This window comes from Rhodnius prolixus, unplaced genomic scaffold (genome assembly GCF_049639745.1).
Source record: "Rhodnius prolixus isolate KJV_2025 unplaced genomic scaffold, Rpr scaffold_17, whole genome shotgun sequence".
In the NCBI taxonomy this organism is placed as follows: Eukaryota; Metazoa; Arthropoda; class Insecta; order Hemiptera; family Reduviidae; genus Rhodnius; species Rhodnius prolixus.
Window position 1 is genome coordinate 3,937,582 of NW_027411626.1, and position 21,006 is coordinate 3,958,587.

General features: G+C 33.5%; 2 protein-coding genes across 4 annotated transcripts; one reads left to right on the forward strand and one right to left on the reverse strand.

Moving 5' to 3' along the window:
* Positions 1-1,307: 1,307 nt before the first annotated feature.
* On the reverse strand, positions 1,308-20,449 carry Sap130 (Sin3A-associated protein 130). Of its 3 annotated transcripts, none has more exons than XM_074139085.1 (16): positions 20,276-20,449; positions 19,869-19,959; positions 13,146-13,269; positions 12,169-12,264; positions 11,400-11,520; positions 10,522-10,810; positions 9,731-9,961; positions 8,288-8,393; positions 6,863-7,189; positions 5,589-5,684; positions 5,312-5,456; positions 3,929-4,300; positions 3,304-3,392; positions 2,537-2,757; positions 1,740-1,865; positions 1,308-1,591 (listed from the first exon to the last, which is right to left on the reverse strand). In XM_074139085.1, exons 2-16 carry the CDS (start codon positions 19,956-19,958, stop codon positions 1,442-1,444), a joined length of 2,583 nt encoding a protein of 860 aa, XP_073995186.1. In that variant the 5' UTR covers position 19,959; positions 20,276-20,449; the 3' UTR covers positions 1,308-1,441. The 3 variants fall into 3 exon arrangements, with proteins under 3 accessions (XP_073995186.1, XP_073995185.1, XP_073995188.1); XM_074139084.1 differs by having other exon boundaries at positions 6,863-7,201; XM_074139087.1 differs by lacking the exon at positions 6,863-7,189.
* Cep135 (Centrosomal protein 135kDa) lies at positions 14,396-18,893 on the forward strand. Its single transcript, XM_074139083.1, has 2 exons — positions 14,396-14,576; positions 15,357-18,893. Exon 2 carries the CDS (start codon positions 15,589-15,591, stop codon positions 18,625-18,627), a length of 3,039 nt encoding a protein of 1,012 aa, XP_073995184.1. The 5' UTR covers positions 14,396-14,576; positions 15,357-15,588; the 3' UTR covers positions 18,628-18,893.
* Positions 20,450-21,006: the final 557 nt, after the last annotated feature.

Here is a 21,006-nt window from a genome sequence, read left to right on the forward strand (position 1 = left end):
TTTTTAAGGCATGTCAGTAAACACTGCAGTATTACTCGGCTAATACAATGTTAGTTTTTCCTTTTCAAATTTCCACTTAAAAAATTAAGCTGCAAAAAATGAATAGTTGGCAGCTAACGTGGCGCGTTTTATTGGAAGGGTAAGGTAGTGCTGAATCGATATATCAAATATTACTTATAAATGACAAGAAAACATATTTAAGCCGCTTTTCTACAGAAAGAAAATTACAATGAAGGAATAAAGTAATTTTAAAGAATTACAATGAAATTTACGTAAAGTCGAACTATTCTATGCTTTTATTTATTAAGTGACTATAAAGTTTAAGAAAAGTTATCCTGTTAGAGTTCGAGTGGGGCTACCAAAATTCTTTCAACTTTGTATCATTACTTAGTATGTGTTGTTTTACAACTTTTGAGAAATTTTTCCAGAATTGGTTGTTTTCCCTCTAATCTACCATTTCAGTATAATTATTACGCTTGTTACAAAAAACTTGGCAGTTTCAAAAAAGAAAAAATACTAATTGCATTTTTTTATAAAATTACCTCTTAATTTTCTTTATTCTTTCGTGTAGATTGAGAAAGTCGAGTGAGTATTCACACCATATTTCTTTTTTAAAGGACTAATAATAATTTTGACTCAATTAAACTAGTCAGTATTCCAATAAAATCTATCTTCCTCTTTTTAATTCTTGATTTCTTTGCCTTGTTCACTTACCTCGAAGTATGGGTTTGTGCTATCTATTAATAAATTTCAAAACATTGACTAAGTTGGTTCAATCACTGTATAATTCCAAAATTTGAAGCAGACGAACTTCTGGCAGGCGACTTATGCTGATATGTGTCTATCGTGTAATGATGGCTCTATTAATTCGAACTTTACAGGGAGGGGATTAGCTATGAGGTTAGCATACTGGACTCCCACGCGGAGGTCCCGGGTTCGAATCCAGCAGCTGACCCTTAGATTTTCTCTTCCTAGGAGCTTCTTACAGCTCACTGTCCGGTGATGGACAGTGTTGTCTGTAACGAGAGAACACTGTCCGGAGGCCGGCAGTGCACTGGAAAAAGCTCCGGGCGCTAATAACCTCAGCTGTTGATGCGCAAAAAAAAAAAAAAAAAAAAAAAAAAAAAAAAAAAAAAAAATCGAACTTTTTCAGTTAACCTTCAAAATATTTTAGCTAAATTTTTAACTAACGCTTATCCTTGGCAGTGTTGCCCATAGTAAACAAACAGTTTCGTTTCAGAAAGATCAGCAAGGTGTTGAACAGCATTTACCTGTGGTAATAATTGCCGGCAGTAGGTAACCAATAATTATTGTAATTACAAAACTTTATTTACAGAATATTATTAATAATCATTTTAAAAATATTTAAAAAAAAAAACTGTCATTATTCAAACATTGGGGAAAAATAATGGTGAAGAATTTCCAATGAAGAGAAATCTTTTTATATACGATCTCTCTTCTTCACCGGTCGTTTGGTTACATTTCTGTTGATAATGTCAGCTACATAGCTTTTATGTTCAAATAATTTCATCACCTGCTGTTTGGCTTCTTGGATCTGATCTTTGACCACCTTACTGCGCTGGAAGTTAGCCTATAACGGATACAAAAATACAAGAAAATAGTTTACTATAATCAAAAATTTGACTTAAGCTAAATTCCAAAAAGATCATTTTTGATACCAAGTTTTGCTTTAATTACCATTTCCGTTTAAATTTCTTAAAGTTAACAATCTGACCTACCCTTATTCTTTCATTAATTCTGCTAATTTCTCTATCAATGTCCTTGTTTTTACATTTCTTCTGTTTTATTTCCAGAGAAGACAGTAAAGATGTGTATAACCCAAAAAATTCTGTTTCAGAATTCACCTAAAATTTAAAAAAATGATCGTAATATATACTAATTCTCATAATAATTATTAACTGTTTTTTCCCCCCTACAGACTATAAAAGTATTATTAATAAGGCACCATGTTCCTCACGCATTAGGGACAGGTTGCCAGTGTGCACTCTAACGGCCAGACGTTACACAATGAAATCAACTCCCACTCAGAATAAGTTCGAGATATAAATGAAATCTTAAGAAAAAAAAAAAATCGAGAAGCGAGCAGTACTGAGATGGCAAATTTCAATTTCGAATTTTGAGCAACCGAAAATATCAGTTTTGGGATACCCTGGATCGGAATAAGTGGTTTTTAGATAATTGAATGGCGTGTGTACTATGCGGAAAAATTAAAATATCAGGTAAATGAACTTTTATATTTCCATTGGGCCCAGCTAGTGTATATGACGTAACTTACGAGACCAAAAATCCCTCACCCGGAAGCAACTCTCCACTGATTTATTATTATAATCTGTTACCGTATTTAATAAATGAAAAACTCTATAATATCATCGATTTTTATAAGTCGTAGCGCAAATTTTTTATTTATATTCCTGATTAGTTTCCTGATAGGGAATCTGACAATGGCCATTAATACGATGATAAAAACAAGACTGAAGTGCATTCTGGGTATGTTTCTATCAAATACAGCACTTACCATATCCTCCATTTGTGAATTAAGATGGTAAATTTTCCATCCATTTAACTTCTGTAATGCATGTTTCTGATTGGCTAATTCACTTAGAGTGGGTTTACGTTCCTCCTTAGGTCGTAGGTCGGAATATCTTAGAAAATGATTGTTTCTTGATTTCCATGGGTGCCTATATCCGTTCAAGAGTGACATTGTCTTTTTTGGTAAACATTTTTCTTCATTTTCATCTGAAATAATAATTATATTAACCACAAAGTGTATGGTCTAGTCTAGGTATGATGTGCGCGATGAGAATCTGCTACACAGCTGAAATGGAGGTAATTCTTTCTCTCCTGAAGCCTCTCCACCTAGAGAGGAAAGTTAGACAAAGAAGATTTTTTTTCTCAGAAGATAACTAGAGAAGATTCTGGAGAGAAAAGGAGTCACTGGCAGTAGCGGAGTATCATACCCTATGCTCCTCCTCCCTCCGAAACTTTTCTATTGATGGGATTCACAAAAGATACAACTTCGTCAAGAAAATTTCTTCGAAGCTGAACACCAGGAGGCATTGAAGCAAGCACTGATTCTGATCTTTCCGATGTATCAGATATTCTTAGATATCTTAAATTGGAGGGGTTGTTGTAGGGATTACCTCCCTACAGTATACAGTACACAAAAGATCTAAAAAGTTCGGAGTAAAATTATATCCAAAGAGTCTTTTTGAATTTACCAACCACTGCCAGATCAATAATACAATTTATTTAGCTGCTTCTAAATTCTCTTCCACCACTTACCGGCTTTGTGATCCGTTTTGATCTTCTCATCAGATATAAATTCCATTTCATCTTCACTAAATGCTGGTTCCGTAATCTGATTACCAGTCCTGGACATACAACAGTAAATAAATATGGTTTTTTATAATCCTGACAAAAACAAATAGGTGTTTAAACGAGCAATATACTTGAACAGTAATTTAGAAGACAACTTAACTAACTCCAGTACTTCCTAAAATCGCCGTGTTAAATGAATCTTCCATAAAAAATGTTTCAAATGAGAAATTATCATAAACACTATACGCTGGCAATTAGTATCCCAAGTTGGGCGAAAAAATTTAAAAAAAATGGATGATCCAATAAATATAATCCCGGTAGGCAGACTTTATCTACTAGCTTATTGTTAGTGTCCCTTGTTGACACTCATCGAAATATAATTTGAAGCTTTTATGTATTTCCGTTTTGGAGTTGTGCTAACCACACTAAGTGCGCTATATACAAATCTATCTGTGAAGAGCATTTTTTCGTACTGCGGTTTCCTTAACAATATTTCCAGTAAAACCTCAAGATTGTATCCAATCATTGCTCTTATAGAAGATGATAGAAAATCAATAACCGATCAAGGTAAAAACAGTAATCAACTTACAGTTGCTGTTTACGAGGTTTCTTTCTGGGGCTCATTTCTTGGTGTTGATGAACTACGGTAGGTGTAGCAACAACTGGTGGTGCCGTAGTATTATCCAGATCGTCCTGAGATTCAAGTTTGATTGGTGGTGACTCGCCGGGGCTGGAATTAGCAGAAAGTGTGGTGGAGCCGGCACCGCTGCTGCCACTGGAACACTGACCGCTGCCCACTATCCCGGTGGATTCAGATAATCGCGGCGAGCCGGGAGTCGCCACTGATGTGCTACATGGATTGGCAGGTGGTGGTGAAACTGAACAACTGGAGGATATACTGCCGGAGCTGGCCATGTTAGCTAATACTGGAGTCAAATTCTTTTGTGCTTTCATTGGAGACCTGCAATAATAAAGGAGAAAATGTTTTTAAAAAACCTTAATTGTATTAAAAAAACTAAATACCTAAACAATTTTCTAAAAAAAAGCAAAAGTCTATTATCAAAAACGAAAAATTCCTGTTAGCCAATTCTAAGTCCATTCAGTAAAATTAAAAGGAACGTAGGAGGATTCGAGCAAATCTTATATAACTAAAAAAATCGATTCTGCAAAATCGAACCAATTTTGACCAAAAATCTAACAATCCCATCCTCTGGTGACACCTAAAAGCGACATATCAAATTTGAATTTTCTGCGATTTTTAGTATCTGAATTACAGCGGATATATACACTAAGGCTAAATTGCCAAACCTATTGTCACATATAAAGAAATGGTCAATTTCCGTTACAAACTTAAATTGGAAAATTGGCAACAATGGTGACGCTGCAGGCGAAGCTCTCCAATTTTGTATATTATTAGAAAACTATAAGAAATGTGTTTTATTGAGTTAAAGAATACAACTAAAGAGATAATTGACAATTATTCTAGGATGAAATGAGAGATAGCAAATTTAAGTTGAATCCATTTGTCTGATTTAAAGACTGAACGAATCATTGAGTTCTCCAAAAGTTTATTACAAAGATTCGCATTTTAAATTTTTCATTTAAGGCCACTTTTTCTTTGAAAAATTAGAATAATTTTTTTTTTCTCGAAATTATTTAATAATTATTGTGAAAAATTATAAATAGCTGTGGACAAGTCAATGTGACTTAAGGTCTATTTACTGACTTTTTTGTTGGTGCTTATTTGCAACTGCTCAGAATCTTGGTAGGTTAAATTAACTAGTTGTGGAATTATTACGAAATAATTACGGAGTAATATATAATGCTTCGAAAATTACCAACAACAATATCAAAAAGTACGAAGGTTTTGTTGGATTATAACCTGTTCGTTATTCGAAATTTGTAAATTTGACATGGTAGCAACACTTACTTCTTTTTATTAGTAATTAAAAGTTAAAAGTTAGAAACTAACCCTTCAGGTGGATCCCTTTTCCTTAATATACTAGGTCTTGGTGAAGTGTTTTGTTTAGGCATTAGGCTATGCGATAGACTTCCTGTAATTGAAATTGTTCCCATTGCAGTTGGTGCAATACCACCATCAGCTACCATTGTCACACCTGAAGTGTATTAATATATATTATCGTTTAATTAAAAATAACAAAAACTCACACAATGAAAAAGAAAAACAGACAAATAAAATAAAAGTGAAGGGCAAAAACAAACTTGGCAAGGGAAAATCATAACTTTACCTTCTGAAGCTGCAACAAATGGATGCACTTGAACTCTTGAAGAATCAACAACCATCACAGAATTTATTCTCATCCCTTGGCTACTCGGTAACAACCCTAAATATATCGATATTAATTATTGAAATAGTATACAGTAGTTTAATTAGCACAATGAATATTTTAATTTTTTGAACATAAAACCACAAAACCCAAAATTACCTTTTTACAGTATTGAAAATTACAAAAATTAACTTAGATTACAGTGAAATTTTCTTTTATAACATGCAGATAAGAAAGTTAATTTCTGTGATTTAAGACAAATCCGATTTCGTACGGTTCCATCAAATTTGTGGTTATGTTTATTTTAACCTGTATTTTATATAATTCGTAGCTTTCAAGAGAAAAGCAAGTTTAAATTAACAAGTTTTTTTTTTCATTATTTGTTTCTTCTTAAAACAGCTGCTTCTATAATTTTCGTTTTTGTACACATGATGTATAATATATGAATGTAAACGACATAGCGAAAATATTCATTTGGAATTTACTGCAACCATGAGCTATTCTATCAGTAAGTATGTACTGTGACAAAACTAGTCTAGGTTTATTATCTACTGATCTCTATAGACGAGGAATTCCGACGTTAATAAGCTGCATCGGAAGGGCCAAAGATGATGAAGTAATGGAGTAGAGGTTTGGAATGACAAAAGAGGATACTTTTTTTTTTTTAGCGAGCGGAGTATTTCATTATCTGCTATCTTGTACAGTCCTAATGGAGAATGTTTGCTGCATTAGTTATTTATTTGTTTTAAACAGATGAATTACAAAAATCCATTCAGATACGAAAGAAAATTTCTAAAAGAACTTAGATCCTGCCCTGAAAATTTCACTTCCGCTTAAACCTCTTGTCATACATTAATCGTGCTCTCTCTTTAAAATATTATATCAGCAAGTGCAGTATATGACAGAAACATAGTGGAAGTTAAGATTCTCTGCACTAAACTGATGAATCTACCTCTGATTATGGTAAAACAAGAGTACTTGACGTATACGGATATAGTCAACGATATTATCCAACACTTAACCAAATTTTCAAATATAAACAAATTTGTAAAACTTAGTTTTTCGTGTTCAGGGGGAAACCAAAAATCGCATCGACTATTGGGGTCATCAAAAATGTAGTTTTTATCAAAATAAATAAATAACTAAACTTCCTCATGAGGAGAGGCAGACAAAGCAAAGAGAAGAAACTAAATTTTATGTAGGTGCATCTACAGGATAATTAAGGCGAGACGAACCTGGATGATCTGTAGAATCTTTGACTTGATGATGTGGCGGACGGACAAGTATGGCACCAGGTTGAGCCGCCTGTGGGTTGACTCCAGGTTTATGCGGAGCTGCATGAATATAAACAGGCGCCGAGACAGGTCCAGTGGCATCAGCGACGCTTATGTTTGCCGCCCCTGGGTTGCTGCTGGTGTTGCTGTTTCCAACGGCGCTGCTTGACTGATTGTTACTGTACACTTTGACATGCTGTTGTGCAGCAGCGATTCCTCGCATTGTCACCGCTGAGGGTGCGGTTGTTGAACCGCCGCCGCTGGTTGTAGCCTGATTTGCTAACATAACTGCAACAACACCTTGGCGTACAGAAGACCCCCGCTGTAGCATTGGCTCAGTTCAAAGAGCGCAAGGGAAAATGAGGAATTTCGAAATTTTAAAGACAAAACTGGGAGGCAGAGCAATAATTTCCTATTTAGTTACATTAAATCCTGCACAGGGATATTTTTGTGTTATCTATTGGGTACCACACTAGGTAGCCAAATATGAAGACCAAGTTAGATAACTATTACTTCGTGAAAGTGCTCTCAAAGCCTATCGTGCCCTATAAGCAAATCATTCGTCTGGTAGATTAATCTTAATCTGTTTTATGTCTCCTACATGGATTGTTCCCCGGAATCAACAGGATTTAATGCAATATAACTGGGAAAGGAAGAAGACTTACGAAAATAATTTAAGTTTGGATGACAGCATGTAAATAAAGTGGTCGATTAACAAAAAAGTAAGTAGGATTATAATTCCCTACATTTAATAAAATTTCTTGTTTTCAAGTATTTTTATATTTATAATTCAGTTTTTAAAAGTTCATAACATTTATACGAGATTGCACGGCATTTGTTCGAAATGTCCGGTGTTTAACTAAATTTACTTCTAAGATCGAAACGTCAAGCAGACAAACCTGCAAAAAACCTATATTCTACAAAGAAAGTGAGTCAACTTGCAGCCTCCAAATAGATGAGGCATTTCCGGTTTCTGTGTTGTCCTTAAAATTAATGGCGACTCCGCTATACTTGTAGCTTGAAATTTAGTTAATAAAAAGTTTAGCAGTTTTTCTTAATTAGAATGAATTCAAATGTTGTTGCATAAATTTTCATTCCTAATACTTTAGTGTTCTGAAACGAACGAGAAATTTTGCGAATTCTATGGAAGTGAAAAATATGACCGAATTTTCTTATATTTTCACTCTCTAGATCTTAGAAGTAAATACTAAACATTTATCCGACAGAAAAGATGACCCATTCCTAATTAATAGGTTTGGCTATCTAATTGCTAGTAATTTATGCTTGTTAACCTTGATATTGTTAAAGCATAAATAGATAACAAAGACAAGACAGAGTTAATTAAAAATAAAATTGTAATAGAAATTAAAAATTAATGACACATACCTGGCCTTGAGACTACGGAATTTATGGCGATCGTTGGCTGTACAGAACTGACAGGTACTGTAGAAATTTGCATGGTTGTAGTGCCATGAGTTTGCTGAGTTATAACCTATTTAGCAAATCATAATGCAGGTTATACTAAATAAAATCAGCTGTAAAACATTATAAACAACATTATTATCGATGAATATAGAATTGCAGTACTGTTTGTTAGAGATACTCTGTTAGTGGGTACAGAGAAGCCATTAAGACGATTGTTTAAACGTTAAGAAAACATCTGGTGAAAAACACTTACAAGACGTTCTCGTACGTAGTTTTACGGAGTTCGAATTTACAATTTTTTTGGTAAATAAAAGTGTTCGCCATATTGATATAATGGCTAGGATTAATTTAAGGAATTTTCAATTTACTCAGAATTTTAATAAGACATTAAACACCTCCTTTATAAAGTAAAACACTCGGGACCGTACATCTTACTCAGATAGTACTTACGTAGGAAGAATACCTACCCATCTCCTCCCATAAGAGGTTCCCTAATCCTTAGAAAATTTCTCAGATGAAAGTATTAGAGCAACACTAGTCCAATCAAAGTCAAAGTTTAAAGAAAACTGGGATTTTAACCAATATTTTAACCATCCTTTATTCTATGAAGGATACAATACCGTACATTATAAACATCCTGCTTGCTTTGCTTTTTTGCCTGAAAAGCCTGAATTCTGGGCCTGCGAGGCCCTCATTCTTCTTCCCTCCACTAAACTTTCACAAATATTTCCTCACTCTTGCCAAAATAAACCCATCACCAGGATTTTCCAGGAATTTCTTTAAAGTAAAAAACTACAAGAGTATGCATTTGCGAAGTATAACAAGTTCAGAGTAATATACAGTAGTAGAGATCACAATGGCGGGTCGCAGTTTGTACACAGTTGTAATAGACCTCAGTAATAAATATCAAGCTTTGCAACGCCAACAGATGCGAATAATTGTCTTAGAAATTCACAGTAGCTTACTTTAGAAAATCATCTATTTCGTCACTGGGGGCCTTACAATATTCAAAACTATTCTGAGTCCATACCTATGATAAAAAATCCAGTCCCAGGCCTTAAGATTCACAGCTGTTCGAACTAATTGAACTAAAAGAAAACTAAACCGAAAAACAATCGACAATCTGAGCAAGAAGACTCCTGGAACATAGCCTTCAGTCTTTTAATTTTTATTCCAATTTTACTTATTAATCCGATAGATTTTAATCCAGCTAGTTTTTTTTTTTTTTTTTTAATTTTGTTCATAATTCCAAATAAGGGAAAACAAAGCTCTATAATTTAAGGTATTAAAATTCTTCACTTATAATCCTAAGTTTCACTACGTACGCCAACTTCAATAAACTATAACTGAAAGAAGTAGTTGGTAGTCTTGGAGGTAAGCCTATTCTCTTATTTATTAACTTACTTTTGCCTGGGTGGTTGTAGTTCCCTTGATGGGGAATGTCTGTGTGGTAGGCACGATGACCGCCGGCTGTAGTGACACCACGGCCGGTGGTAAGGCTGTGGTTAGTCTGGAAAGACCTGCCGTTGCGCCCGAACTGTTTCTATTACCCTGGCTACAACTTGCTCCTCCATAACTCTTCACTGTCATGGGCTTATCACTGTTGCTCTGTTGGCCGACTCCGTCCACAAAACTCTGATAAGAAAAACAAAGCCTAGAGTTAAAATTTTCCAGCAATTATTGCTATTCTGAGTCTAAGAGCAAAAATTCTACTAATACTTCATTTTTCTAAACGTGCTTAAATACCCTTACATAAGAGATAATTGAAGTTGCCTTTACATTCTAATCTAACAATTTTGAACAATACTAATTGACGTATTACAGCGCAATCACAAATTGGAAACTGAGTTTACTAACTGCATCTTTATTAACCACGATTTTCCTCAAATATGCAAATGACTAACACTTTTAGGCCCCTTAGTATGCAGGTTGCGAACCGCGCATTTAACGAGTACCACTCCTTCTCTCTCTCCATAAGTAATGCATTAGCTTACTCCAGTAAGGAGAGAATTCTTGAAATTAACCAATTAAAAACTACTTATGCGAAAATTATCGTACGAAAAAATTATCATCATTTGTGATACAATATCGCTGAAAATATCACTACAGGATTTTATTCGTATTGGAAATTATCTACAAATACGATATGAAATCCACTTCTTATACGCTAAAACTAAAATTTCATAATTGATTACCTGCAGGTGCGCCTGTTGGGTAAGGGTGAGCTGTTTATGTGTGGCATGCAATAGCACCGGTCTGGTCTGCTGACTGGTTTCGCCGACGGGCCGCATCTGACCGCTAACAAGTCGAGAGCCCGTGTTCACCTGAATCTGCTGAGTAGAAGGTGGTGAAGGTCGAACGAGGTGTTGAGACGGAGGAGGAGTCTGTCTGGAAGTGGCCTGCTGGGCCAGGCAGGTGGCAACCCACGGAGTTACTCCCACAACGGATCTTCCCACAATGGGGCCCGTAGTTGCCACGGTCCCTCTGAGGATCACAATTTTGATTGCATTAAAGCAATAAATTTACCTAAATTATTATAAATTATTTAACTTAAAAAAAATATACATCCTTCGAAATGAACCAGTTATAGTTTTTTTATTTTTTTGATGATTTAAGGCGCATCAACATCTGAGGTTATTGGCGCCCGGAGCTTTTTTTCAATGCACTGCCAACCTGTGAACAGAGTTCTCACTTTACAGACAACACTGTCCAACAAGGGGCAGTGAGTTGTAAGAAGCTCCTAGAAAGAGAAACTCTAAGAGCCAGCAGCTGGATTCGAAGCCGGGACCTCCGTGTGGGAATCCAATAAGCTAACCCTTCCCTCATAACTGAATTGAACATTTGATTTTATTATTTTTTACAAAGATCACGTTCATGTCACCGCTGCTCCATTGTCTACAGTAGCGCTGAACACTGGTGTTACAGTGGGAAAGAAAGGATCTCTAATACAAGTTTCGAAATTGGGCGATGAAACGATTTATGGAGAAGTGATTAGTCCAGGTTCAACCTGGGAGCATTCTGTGAAATAAAAGAGGCGGCATAGAAAAAACAATAAAATTATTAAAAATCTTACGCGGCAATTGGATGCGTTGGAGCAGTAGCAACTCCAATGGTCTGCAGGGTTGCTGGTCCTCTAACCATTGGTGTAGCCACGGAAGACCTAGGTACAGCAATGTTTGCAACTGCAGCGGCGCCTAAATCAATCAAATAACTAATTAACTTTCAGAAAAAAGTGAAAAGAGAACATCAGATTTAGTTAATTAAAGAAAATAATATATCATCAAACTATTTAAAGAGAATTTTAAACACGATTAAAAAAAACTTATAACTGAATTTACCAAAAAAACAACTCCACCAGCTGTTTTGGTCAAATTAATTCACTCATTTCTTATCTGGCTAATGTTAAAAAAATAGGTCCCCCGGAATAAGATTTTTTTTCCTTCTATATCATAGATTCTTAGTTTTTCTTGTTTTGTATTAGACTGGAGGGCATGCTATATAGTTAGGAGGTCACAGCCGGGTCGATCCCGCTTTTTGGGAGGAGAGAAGTTTGTAGTCTTTCTCTATTTAGACATATCTCTTTTTCTACTTTCAGGAAAGCTGAATAGTGCGGCGTAAACAAGTTAGTGATCCGACTTTTTCTGAAAAAGTTAAGAAAGTCTAAGTCGAGCAGATATTTGGAGAAAAGCAGTGGAAAATGATTGACAACTATTTAATCTTCAAAACATTATGTATAGTACCACCTTAACCAAACTACAGTTTAAAAAAATAAGTATAAGGGTTGATTAAACGACATAAGGTGCTACATATATATGTAGTATATAAAATAAAGTAGTTATTACCTCTAGGAACATGGTATCCAGTTGTTGAAGTAGCTTGTATAGGAACTGCAGGATTAATTCGATTCATTTGGGTCTGAGCACTTCCCTGTACAGTTGCTAGAAAATTGCCAGACATTATCTTAAGTAGAAATTAAAGGGATTGATAAATTTTAACTGGGGAGCTAGCTAACATATCTCACTGAACCTCCAATATTGAATATTTTCGTTTTGAAATATTTTAGAAGTTCTATTTTGGATTTCCATTTAAAAAGTTCAAAATTTTGATATTTCTACTCTTGCCTCAATAGGGCGCGACGACTTCGAAATGTTTATCACCAGTCTCACTTTTCTGAATCATTCTTTTGGTTTTTTTTTCGTTCAAAATTAATATTTTTTTAAAAAAATATTTGGATGGAGAATAATCAAGTTCTGGTTTACAAAGATTTAAACTTTATTTACTCGGATTACTAGTTCGAAAAATTTAATGATTTTTACCAATGTGCCATTTATATTAGGATTATTTATATTAATGATTGATGTATGTAATGCATATTATGAATATAAATGTTTAAATGTAGTTGTTTCAATAACTAAATATCTTGTTTAAATTTGCTTATCTAAATTAAATGTTTTGATTAAATTTTCTTATCAAATAATTTGAAGTGTGTTTCCATGATCGGCACTACAGATGACTAGACTTGTTTTCATTTGTCTAAACTTCTCCGCAAAGAGAATGGTTTATCAAGTCCCTCAGAAATCTTAACTCCTCGGCAAAAAAACATTCTGACTCCTGAACATTTACACAATGCACTTCTAAGGAGCTGTGGAGGTAGCTGATGTATACATGTGGAGCATATATATTTGACGATCTAACAATGACAACTAGGTAGATTCTAAAAATCTTAAAAGGAATTAGTAGATTTGGCTTTAGAGTCACCCCCTAAGACAAACCTATCATCATGAAGCTAGTTAAGAAGTATAGGCCAAAGCATGATTACCTTTCGGCAGAACTTGCGCTTGAATAGTTGAAGTTGTACTGATCAACGCAGTAGAAGACTGTACTGGAGCGGCCATCACGAATCTGGTTTGCTGATTTGCAGGAATCGTTCTTAGTAACGTGCCCTAGTGACATTAGGAAAATATAAATACTAAATTATTATCCTAATCAACCGAAAGCCATCTGAAAAAATACTTCACTTTTTACTAAACTAATAAACCATTTGTACAATATACAATTAAAAAAAATTGTTATAAAAATTAATTTATTATAATTTTATTGCAAATTTTATGACGATTTCATTTAAAAAGTTATTATGGCAATATAAAGTGATGGTTGTCAACTTAATTGCTAGAAATATACTTATTGTTATGATTAAATTTGAAAAATAGAACGACGAAATTTTTAAGTAATTTACAGCTCCTTTGCTCTCTACATTTAGGGATGTATACCAAGTTCATAGGGAATATTCGTTTTAAGATCCCAAGAATTCGTAAAAGTTGTTTTTAACAAATTAGTCAGTGTGTGTATCCACCATATCTCAAAAGGATAATCGCAGAAAGCTGAAATTTGTATTTCGCATAAGTAATACCAAGAGGTTGCAGGAATCAGGTTTTGGAACAGATTTAATGAATCGTTATTTCGGATTTTTGCGACTTTTTCCCCCCCGAAAAACGATTCCTACGATTTTCTTTAAACTTAGTGTACCAATTTTATAAAAGTATATCTATAAAGCTGATTTGAAATTTTTTTCCAGCAACATTCGTCTAAGAACTAAGTGAGGGTAGTTAGGCTTCTCTCCTAAGGGATATTTATGTACAGATGTTAAAATGTTATTCCTTGTACAATATTAATCAGATTCAAAGTGGAATTATATTTTTAAACTTGGAGAAAATCATCAAATGGTATTTTTTTAGAATTTTTAGATGTTATTCGAAAACTGCTACTACGATTTTATGTAAACAGCTTAGAGACAAGAAACACATTAATCTAAAAATTTTGCTTGAAATTTTGTTTTCTAAAAACTCGATCGTAAGTGTTCTTAACACATTTTTTCTCTTTTTGGCTCTTAGAGGCATAAAAGATGTAATTTTTCAGTAGTAAATCGATCTTATGGAAATGATCGCAATTAGATAGGAAGAGAAAGTAAAACTACATTATGAATTTAGAAACAATAACAGCCAGCTAGATTATATTGATGAAATCTTTATTTCGATTGTAAGCGAGTTTTATTAAACAATGTATCGATAGTTTAACTGAAATTAAGAGGACGCTAATATTCAATCTGCTATAGCCACTCAAACCCTGAAATAACCTTCACACACACAAACATTACGTATAAATGTATCCACAGTATGTAAGTTTAGTGTGAAGCACAAAATAATTGATTTTCTTTTTCTATTTTTGCAAGTGACGCCGAAACTTCCATCAGGTAACTTTTATTTGTCTACGGCTTGTTTGTTTATTATAATATTCTTTAGCATCCTATCAATACAATTTCAAGTCTTTTATAATTTTATTTTTCTCTCTACTCTATTTACAATTGGAATTATAATTATTTCTTAAACAACAACTTTCTCCTGGTTTGCTGACAGATAAAATCGATTCAATAATTTACTTAGACAAAAGCTTAACTTTTTATTTGATCACTAATACGGAAAAATTATTTAAGAGAAGAATGAAAATGGTATCCCGTAAAAATAAATAAAAATGAAACTGTAATAAATTTACTGAATTAAAATCTATTAATCAGAAGTTTATATCACTTTCTCATACTTGAGACAGGAATTATTGCGTTCATTTTAATAATTTAGGTTTCTGGCGAAAATGCTGATTTGGAGTTCTTCCCAACCCCAAATCCTAATAAGAAATGGTGTGTAATATTATGTTTTATCTACGTGAACAAAATGCTATAAAAACAAAAATAGCAGAAAGCTTAAACTTTTTTAATTTTATTACGGTAGAACCATTGTGTTTGACATGAAGGACAGGACTAGAGATTTCTTCTAAAGTATTATTTCTTTATATTTTACGTTTTTACTAACTTACATATTGTTATGCGAATAAAATACTGTTGCTCACAATTCCGAGTTTGCAAATAATGTTTTACTTACAACGCGAAGAATTGTAGTAAGGGAAAGTTGTGTGTTCCATTATACTGGGGATTAAGGTGATATGTTGAATCTAATTCATTTCATTTTGTCTTATGCAGGTAAGTTGCTGTTTCAACAGATTGTCTGCCCGCTAGAACGCAAAGGATTCTATTATGGAAAGAAAAAAAAGAATTAATCATTACACGAACACAAGAAAGTCAAAATATCGTGAACTATTTACTTATTTCATTGAGAGAAAATAATAATTATTTACTAATTAACATTTTTCTTTACAAACAAATGTAAGGATATATTGTATTTAATTTTAAACAAAAGAAAACAAAACAAAAAATGGTGTTGGTAGAAGAACAATATAAGGATATTCGCAGGAAACTGGACGAAATGGGTTACCATGAACCATGTTCCACCGAATCCTTGCTTTTGGTCGAGAAATTATTCAACGATTTATTGCGTACTCATGACAAGCTATTAATGTACGAAGATTTAGCAAAGAGTACGCTGACGAAATGTGAAACGCTGGAAACAGCCCTTGTCGAAGTTAAACAAGAAAATAAACATCTAGTGAAGGAAAATAATAAAATGCACTTAGAAGCGATTCAATTTAAAGAAGATTCAGAAGAGAGAATCAAGCAATTAAAAATGCGCATCAGCGATTTAGAAAATTCTTATTCAGATTTGGAATTCAATTACATGGAGCAGATGACTAGTCTGGGTGTATTACGCCAAGAACTTTTAGAAAAAAACCATAAATTATATGATGCAGGGATAGATACAGATATTGTAGAGGATAGCCACTCGAAAGACAACCGCTGTTTTCTCAGGGACAATTCTTTTGTAAATAATGGCATGTCAAATGAAAAAGAGGTAGAAAATTATAAGAAAAAACATCGACAACTATTGGATGAAATTGAAATGCTGAATAATCGTCTGTTTCTTCGGGATGAAGAGATAGCCAGGCTAGGGCATCAACTGGAAGAACACAACGCTTACAGCGAATCAAACATTAAAAAAACATGCCGATGTCATCACGAAAAATTTGAACTTACTGAAGACATTATGACTCCCGTGGAAATGCATGACAAAGTGAACGCAGCCCAGGAGAAACAGCACGAGGCAATGCAAAGAGCCATTTATTTAGCGGATCAAATCAGAGAGTTAGAATCGGAAATTATACGACTAAAAAGTAGATGTGATTACAGCCAAGAGTGTATATGTGGCAAAAATATTACTTTTTTGCAGAAACAACACAATGAAACTTTAAATAAGATCAAAGATATGGAAGTGCGAATGACAAACTTGCAGACACTCATTGCCAATCTAACTAAAGAAAAAAGCGTTGCAGATGAACGAGCAGTTTATCTGGGAAAAGAAAAAGACAAATTAAATGATGAGCTTAGAGAAGTAAAAATTATTGAAAGAGATTTAAGAACAGAAATAGAGAAGCTGCAACAAAGTAACGCTAAGTTGAGAAATGAGGTGTTGGCATTAGAGAAGAGAGACAAGAGATCACTGGACTTAGTGTCCAAACAAACAAGTCCTGTATATGCAGATGAAGATACAACTAAATTGGAGAATGTAAGTCGCTGTGGGTGCGACTATGAAGCCAAATCTGAAGAAATTAAGGCTGAACGAGATTACTATTGCAATGAATTGCATCGGTTGCAAGAGAAAGTCTATAATGCGGAACGTATACATGATTTCAGATGCTGTAACCGTACCGACAGATTATCAGATTTCACACTACTTAAAAAAATGCAAACTGACATGAACATTGCCAGAGAAGAGAATAAACGCCTTCAAGAGGAAGTAGTCTGCCTAAGGAATCAAATGAAAGAATTTTCAAATTATAAACAAGATTCTAATAAACTGGTTGAAAATCACATAAAAAAATTAGAATATGACAAAGGAACACTTACTTCTGTTAACAGTGACTTGAAGAGCAAATTACAATCAACTGAAGATAAGATCCATGAATTTGCTGAAAAAATATCCTTTTTGACACAAGAGTTGAACAACTACAAGGTCAAATACAATCACTTGAAGAAAATCAATTTACATTTAGACTTATCACTAAAGAATAATGAAGCTGCGGCAAAACAAACAGAACTGGATTTAAATCAATCCATGGCTAGGCTGCATGTTTTAGAAAAGGAACTGAAATCGACCAGAGAAGAGATCATTCTTCTTAAAAAAGAAAAACAAGAGGTTAGAGAGAACCTGCTCAGACTTGACAGCGAAAAAGATGAACTTTTGCTAAAAATAGACGATAAAACTATAATTATATCCAAATTGGATAGAGAATTGCAAGGTAAAAATTCGCAAATTGCACAGATCGACAATAAAAAATGTAAATTACAAGCCCAGCTACAAACAGTAGAAAAAATGCTACATGTTGCTGAAGATAAGTCGAAAGATTATGCAAAGAAAAATAGGAAGTTAGAGCAGGAAATTCTTTCAATGCAATCTTGTAATGAGGACCTATCGCGAGAAAATCAAACACTGAAACGAGAATTGGCAGCCGTTAGTCAAGATAATCTTTCACTAAGTCAAGCACTTGAAAAATCACGTAATGAGTCCGAAAACCTAAAAAGGGAACTTCAAACATACGTGGATGAGGTAAGGAGGGTAGAAAACATTCTGTTAGAAAAAGAACGTGAAAGAGAAGCGTTACTGGAACAATTCAACGCTCTGAGCGTGGAAGCATCTCATTTAGGAAGTAACAAACAAAGTCTTGAATGTGAAGCAAATCTGGCCAGGGATAACTTAAGAGATACGCAACACAAACTTAGCCTACTACAAAAGGATGCTAGCGCCAAGGATTCCATTGTCTCCGGTATGGAAAGTCAAATTAGACAACTAACGGATCAGATACTACAATTGCAGGCAAAGGTATCAGAAATGAGTGATCGTGAGCTGATGCTGGCCTCTGATCTGGATGCTGCACGTCATCTTTGCAGTACCCTAGAAGAACAAAAACAATATTATGGTAATCAGATTTCAGAAATGACCAATAGTGAACAAATTTTGCGCGAAGAGTTAGACCGCATTGCTTGTGAAAATGAAGCTTTACATAACCAACTTTGTCAAGAACAAAAAAGTAGCTACACTTTAGAGAATCTACTGGCAAACACCAGACATGAAGCCATGGAGAAGTCTTTATATAATGAAGACTTGACCGGTGAAATGAAGAAAATGAAACATACTGTCATAGCTTTGGAAAGTAAACTGAATTCGGTCACTTCGGCACTTTCAGATTGCCAAAGTGCATGCGCTGAATATCATACGCAGAATACACATCTCAGAAGGCAGGTGACTAATGCACAGTTCGAAAAAGCGAAGGATTTAGATTCTAACAGCACTTCGCTTTAAAGATTACATTTTAAACGTCTTCTTTCTTTCTTTCTAAAATAGGAAGATCTTTTAGATTAACGGGAGGAAAATATTTTGAAAATGCCTTTTAAAAAATAATAATTTTTAATTTCTTTTACTAGATTAGTTTTATTTAAATAAGAGTGTCTAAACGGAAGGCAAGACATTTGATCATGCTTTTTCAATTTAATGAATAATTATACATTTGATGCACATGTAAAACTTATTGTAATTATGTATTATATAAATAAAACGTTATGAAATAATTTAGTTTTTTTTATTCAACAAAAAAAATTCTCTACATGTCAACAGAGAAAATCACCAGGCAGCAATTTGAGATTACTGGATGGAATAGGAGAAGTCTTCTCTTCAGAAAACTTTCGAAATTATTGGATAGACAAAGAATTAGAACAATTCATTTTGGAATGTTCCAATCACACACATTATGGTACGGGCCTCAATTATAGGCTGGAACGAAGTCCGGCTCAGAGTTTCCAAAAAGTGGTTCTAAGGGTCATAGATGTCTTCCGCAAAGCGATTTTGCAAGCATGCTTCAAATATTAACCCTTCCCAGCCACTATTTGTTGAGCAGTTTAGTACACTCTGTGAAGAACCGAATAAATGAGTTACTTGGATAAAAGTGAGCAAAAGTCTCCCCAACGCCAATAATTTTTATTACTCTTGTCCACAATTGGGCTACTACAAAGTTCCAAAATATTGTCAAATATGTGTTTATAATAAGATTACTACCAGGCAATAAATTTGCACTTGTATTTTATCAGAATTCCGATTAAAATATTTAACTAATAATTAAAAAACAGACCATACCGAATTTATTTCACATATGAAAATGGGAAAGCCAGGGCAAGTCTAACGAATTATTGTATTTATGCGAGGAAGATCAATCAGTTATTTATTCATTTCGGAGCTCAAATATACTACTTTGTTTATATTGTACTAGAATAATTTTACTTAATTTTAAATATTCACCTTTTTATCATTAAACTAAACTTTAAAAACTAATACAAACTTAATATCTTTTAGAATGAATTCAAAAGCAGACATTCTACTGAATTTGAAGCACTTTTTTTTAAAATCCAAAGCTTATAAAAAAAAACATTAATCTCATAAATTTTTATGAGCTCCAGAAGAAATTTAATCGCCCAGGTTAGCTATGGATACCAAAGAGATTTGGTAATTCTGTATCTGATAAAAGCTGTTAAGATTTTTTTTACACTCACCCCAGTGATATTTCTCACTTGATCCAATTTCACAGGGTTATTCACTACTTCATGAACAGTTCTCTCAGGTAGTTCTCTGTTTTCAGCCATTCTGAAAAAATGTAAGAAATTCAATTAAGGATAAAATATGGAGTTATAATAGAATCAGATCTTATCTTGACTAGTAAGAGGAAAACTTCTCAATAAATGCAAAACGTAAAAACTAAGAGTGCTTTTAAGCTAAATATGTTTGTACATTAGAACTTGTCATCATTTTTAGTTATCATGTTGACTGTGAAAATTTATAACACCATATAATTAACCATTATGCTGTATGAATACAAATTATACCTCATTTAATACAATATAACTAAAAATGAAACCAGTTGGGGAATTCAAACAAATATTTTTACAAAAAAAGGACTTACTTCAATAACGAAGAAAGCTAAAACTGAAGAACACATATATGAAAATAAAAATATTCGATCTAAAGAGATAGATAACAAAATTAGATTCTATGAAATAGACTAATATTAAAAAAGGACATCATTATTAATTAAAAAACAAACGTCAGATGAATCTAGCTGCACAAACACCGCGGTATATCATATGTTGAATAGGCCACAGCCTTTTATATTTAATTAAGGACGCCAATCGCATTTTAACAGACAATTACATTGTAGAATATTATTTTAAAAGTGATTAAACATATGCTAATACATACATTAGTTGAGAAATAATTTAAAAACTGCCATTTAAAAAGTTTTTATTTTCCATGAAACAAACAAGTTTTTCTTCCTGACGTAGATGTTATTCACCAATTATTCATGCTTCGAAATCCTTATTTTCCTTCTGTAAGTTAGCATTATACTTCACTAAATTACTATTGTTATTATAAATCTATTATATATTATAGATTTTCGTTTAGAATCTAAAATCGATAGAAAAAAAAAAAAATGTCACCAGTAAATGAACTCTTACCTTATTTAAATTCGATTGAATGATTTCCAAACTGTTGCAGTAATTATCACAAGATATAGGTAGAAAAATAACGTCCTTTCCATTACAATCTTTACTTTATTCTTCAAAATTCAAATACTTGTTAGATGAAACTCTATAATCGAGTAAACTTTATTATTGCTTAATTTTAATAAACTTT

What these genes read in the sequence shown, in the direction of transcription:
- Cep135 (XM_074139083.1), top strand. Translation starts at nt 15,589, where the DNA reads ATGGTGTTGGTAGAAGAACAATATAAGGATATTCGCAGGAAACTGGAC.
- Sap130 (XM_074139084.1), bottom strand. Translation starts at nt 19,958, where the DNA reads ATGGCTGAAAACAGAGAACTACCTGAGAGAACTGTTCATGAAGTAGTG. An exon ending in AAGTGAGAAATATCACTGGG is followed by an intron (nt 13,270 to 19,868) that starts GTGAGTGTAAAA and finishes TAATGTCACTAG; the next exon opens with GGCACGTTACTAAGAACGAT. An exon ending in CCCAACAGGCGCACCTGCAG is followed by an intron (nt 9,962 to 10,521) that starts GTAATCAATTAT and finishes TTTTCTTATCAG; the next exon opens with AGTTTTGTGGACGGAGTCGG.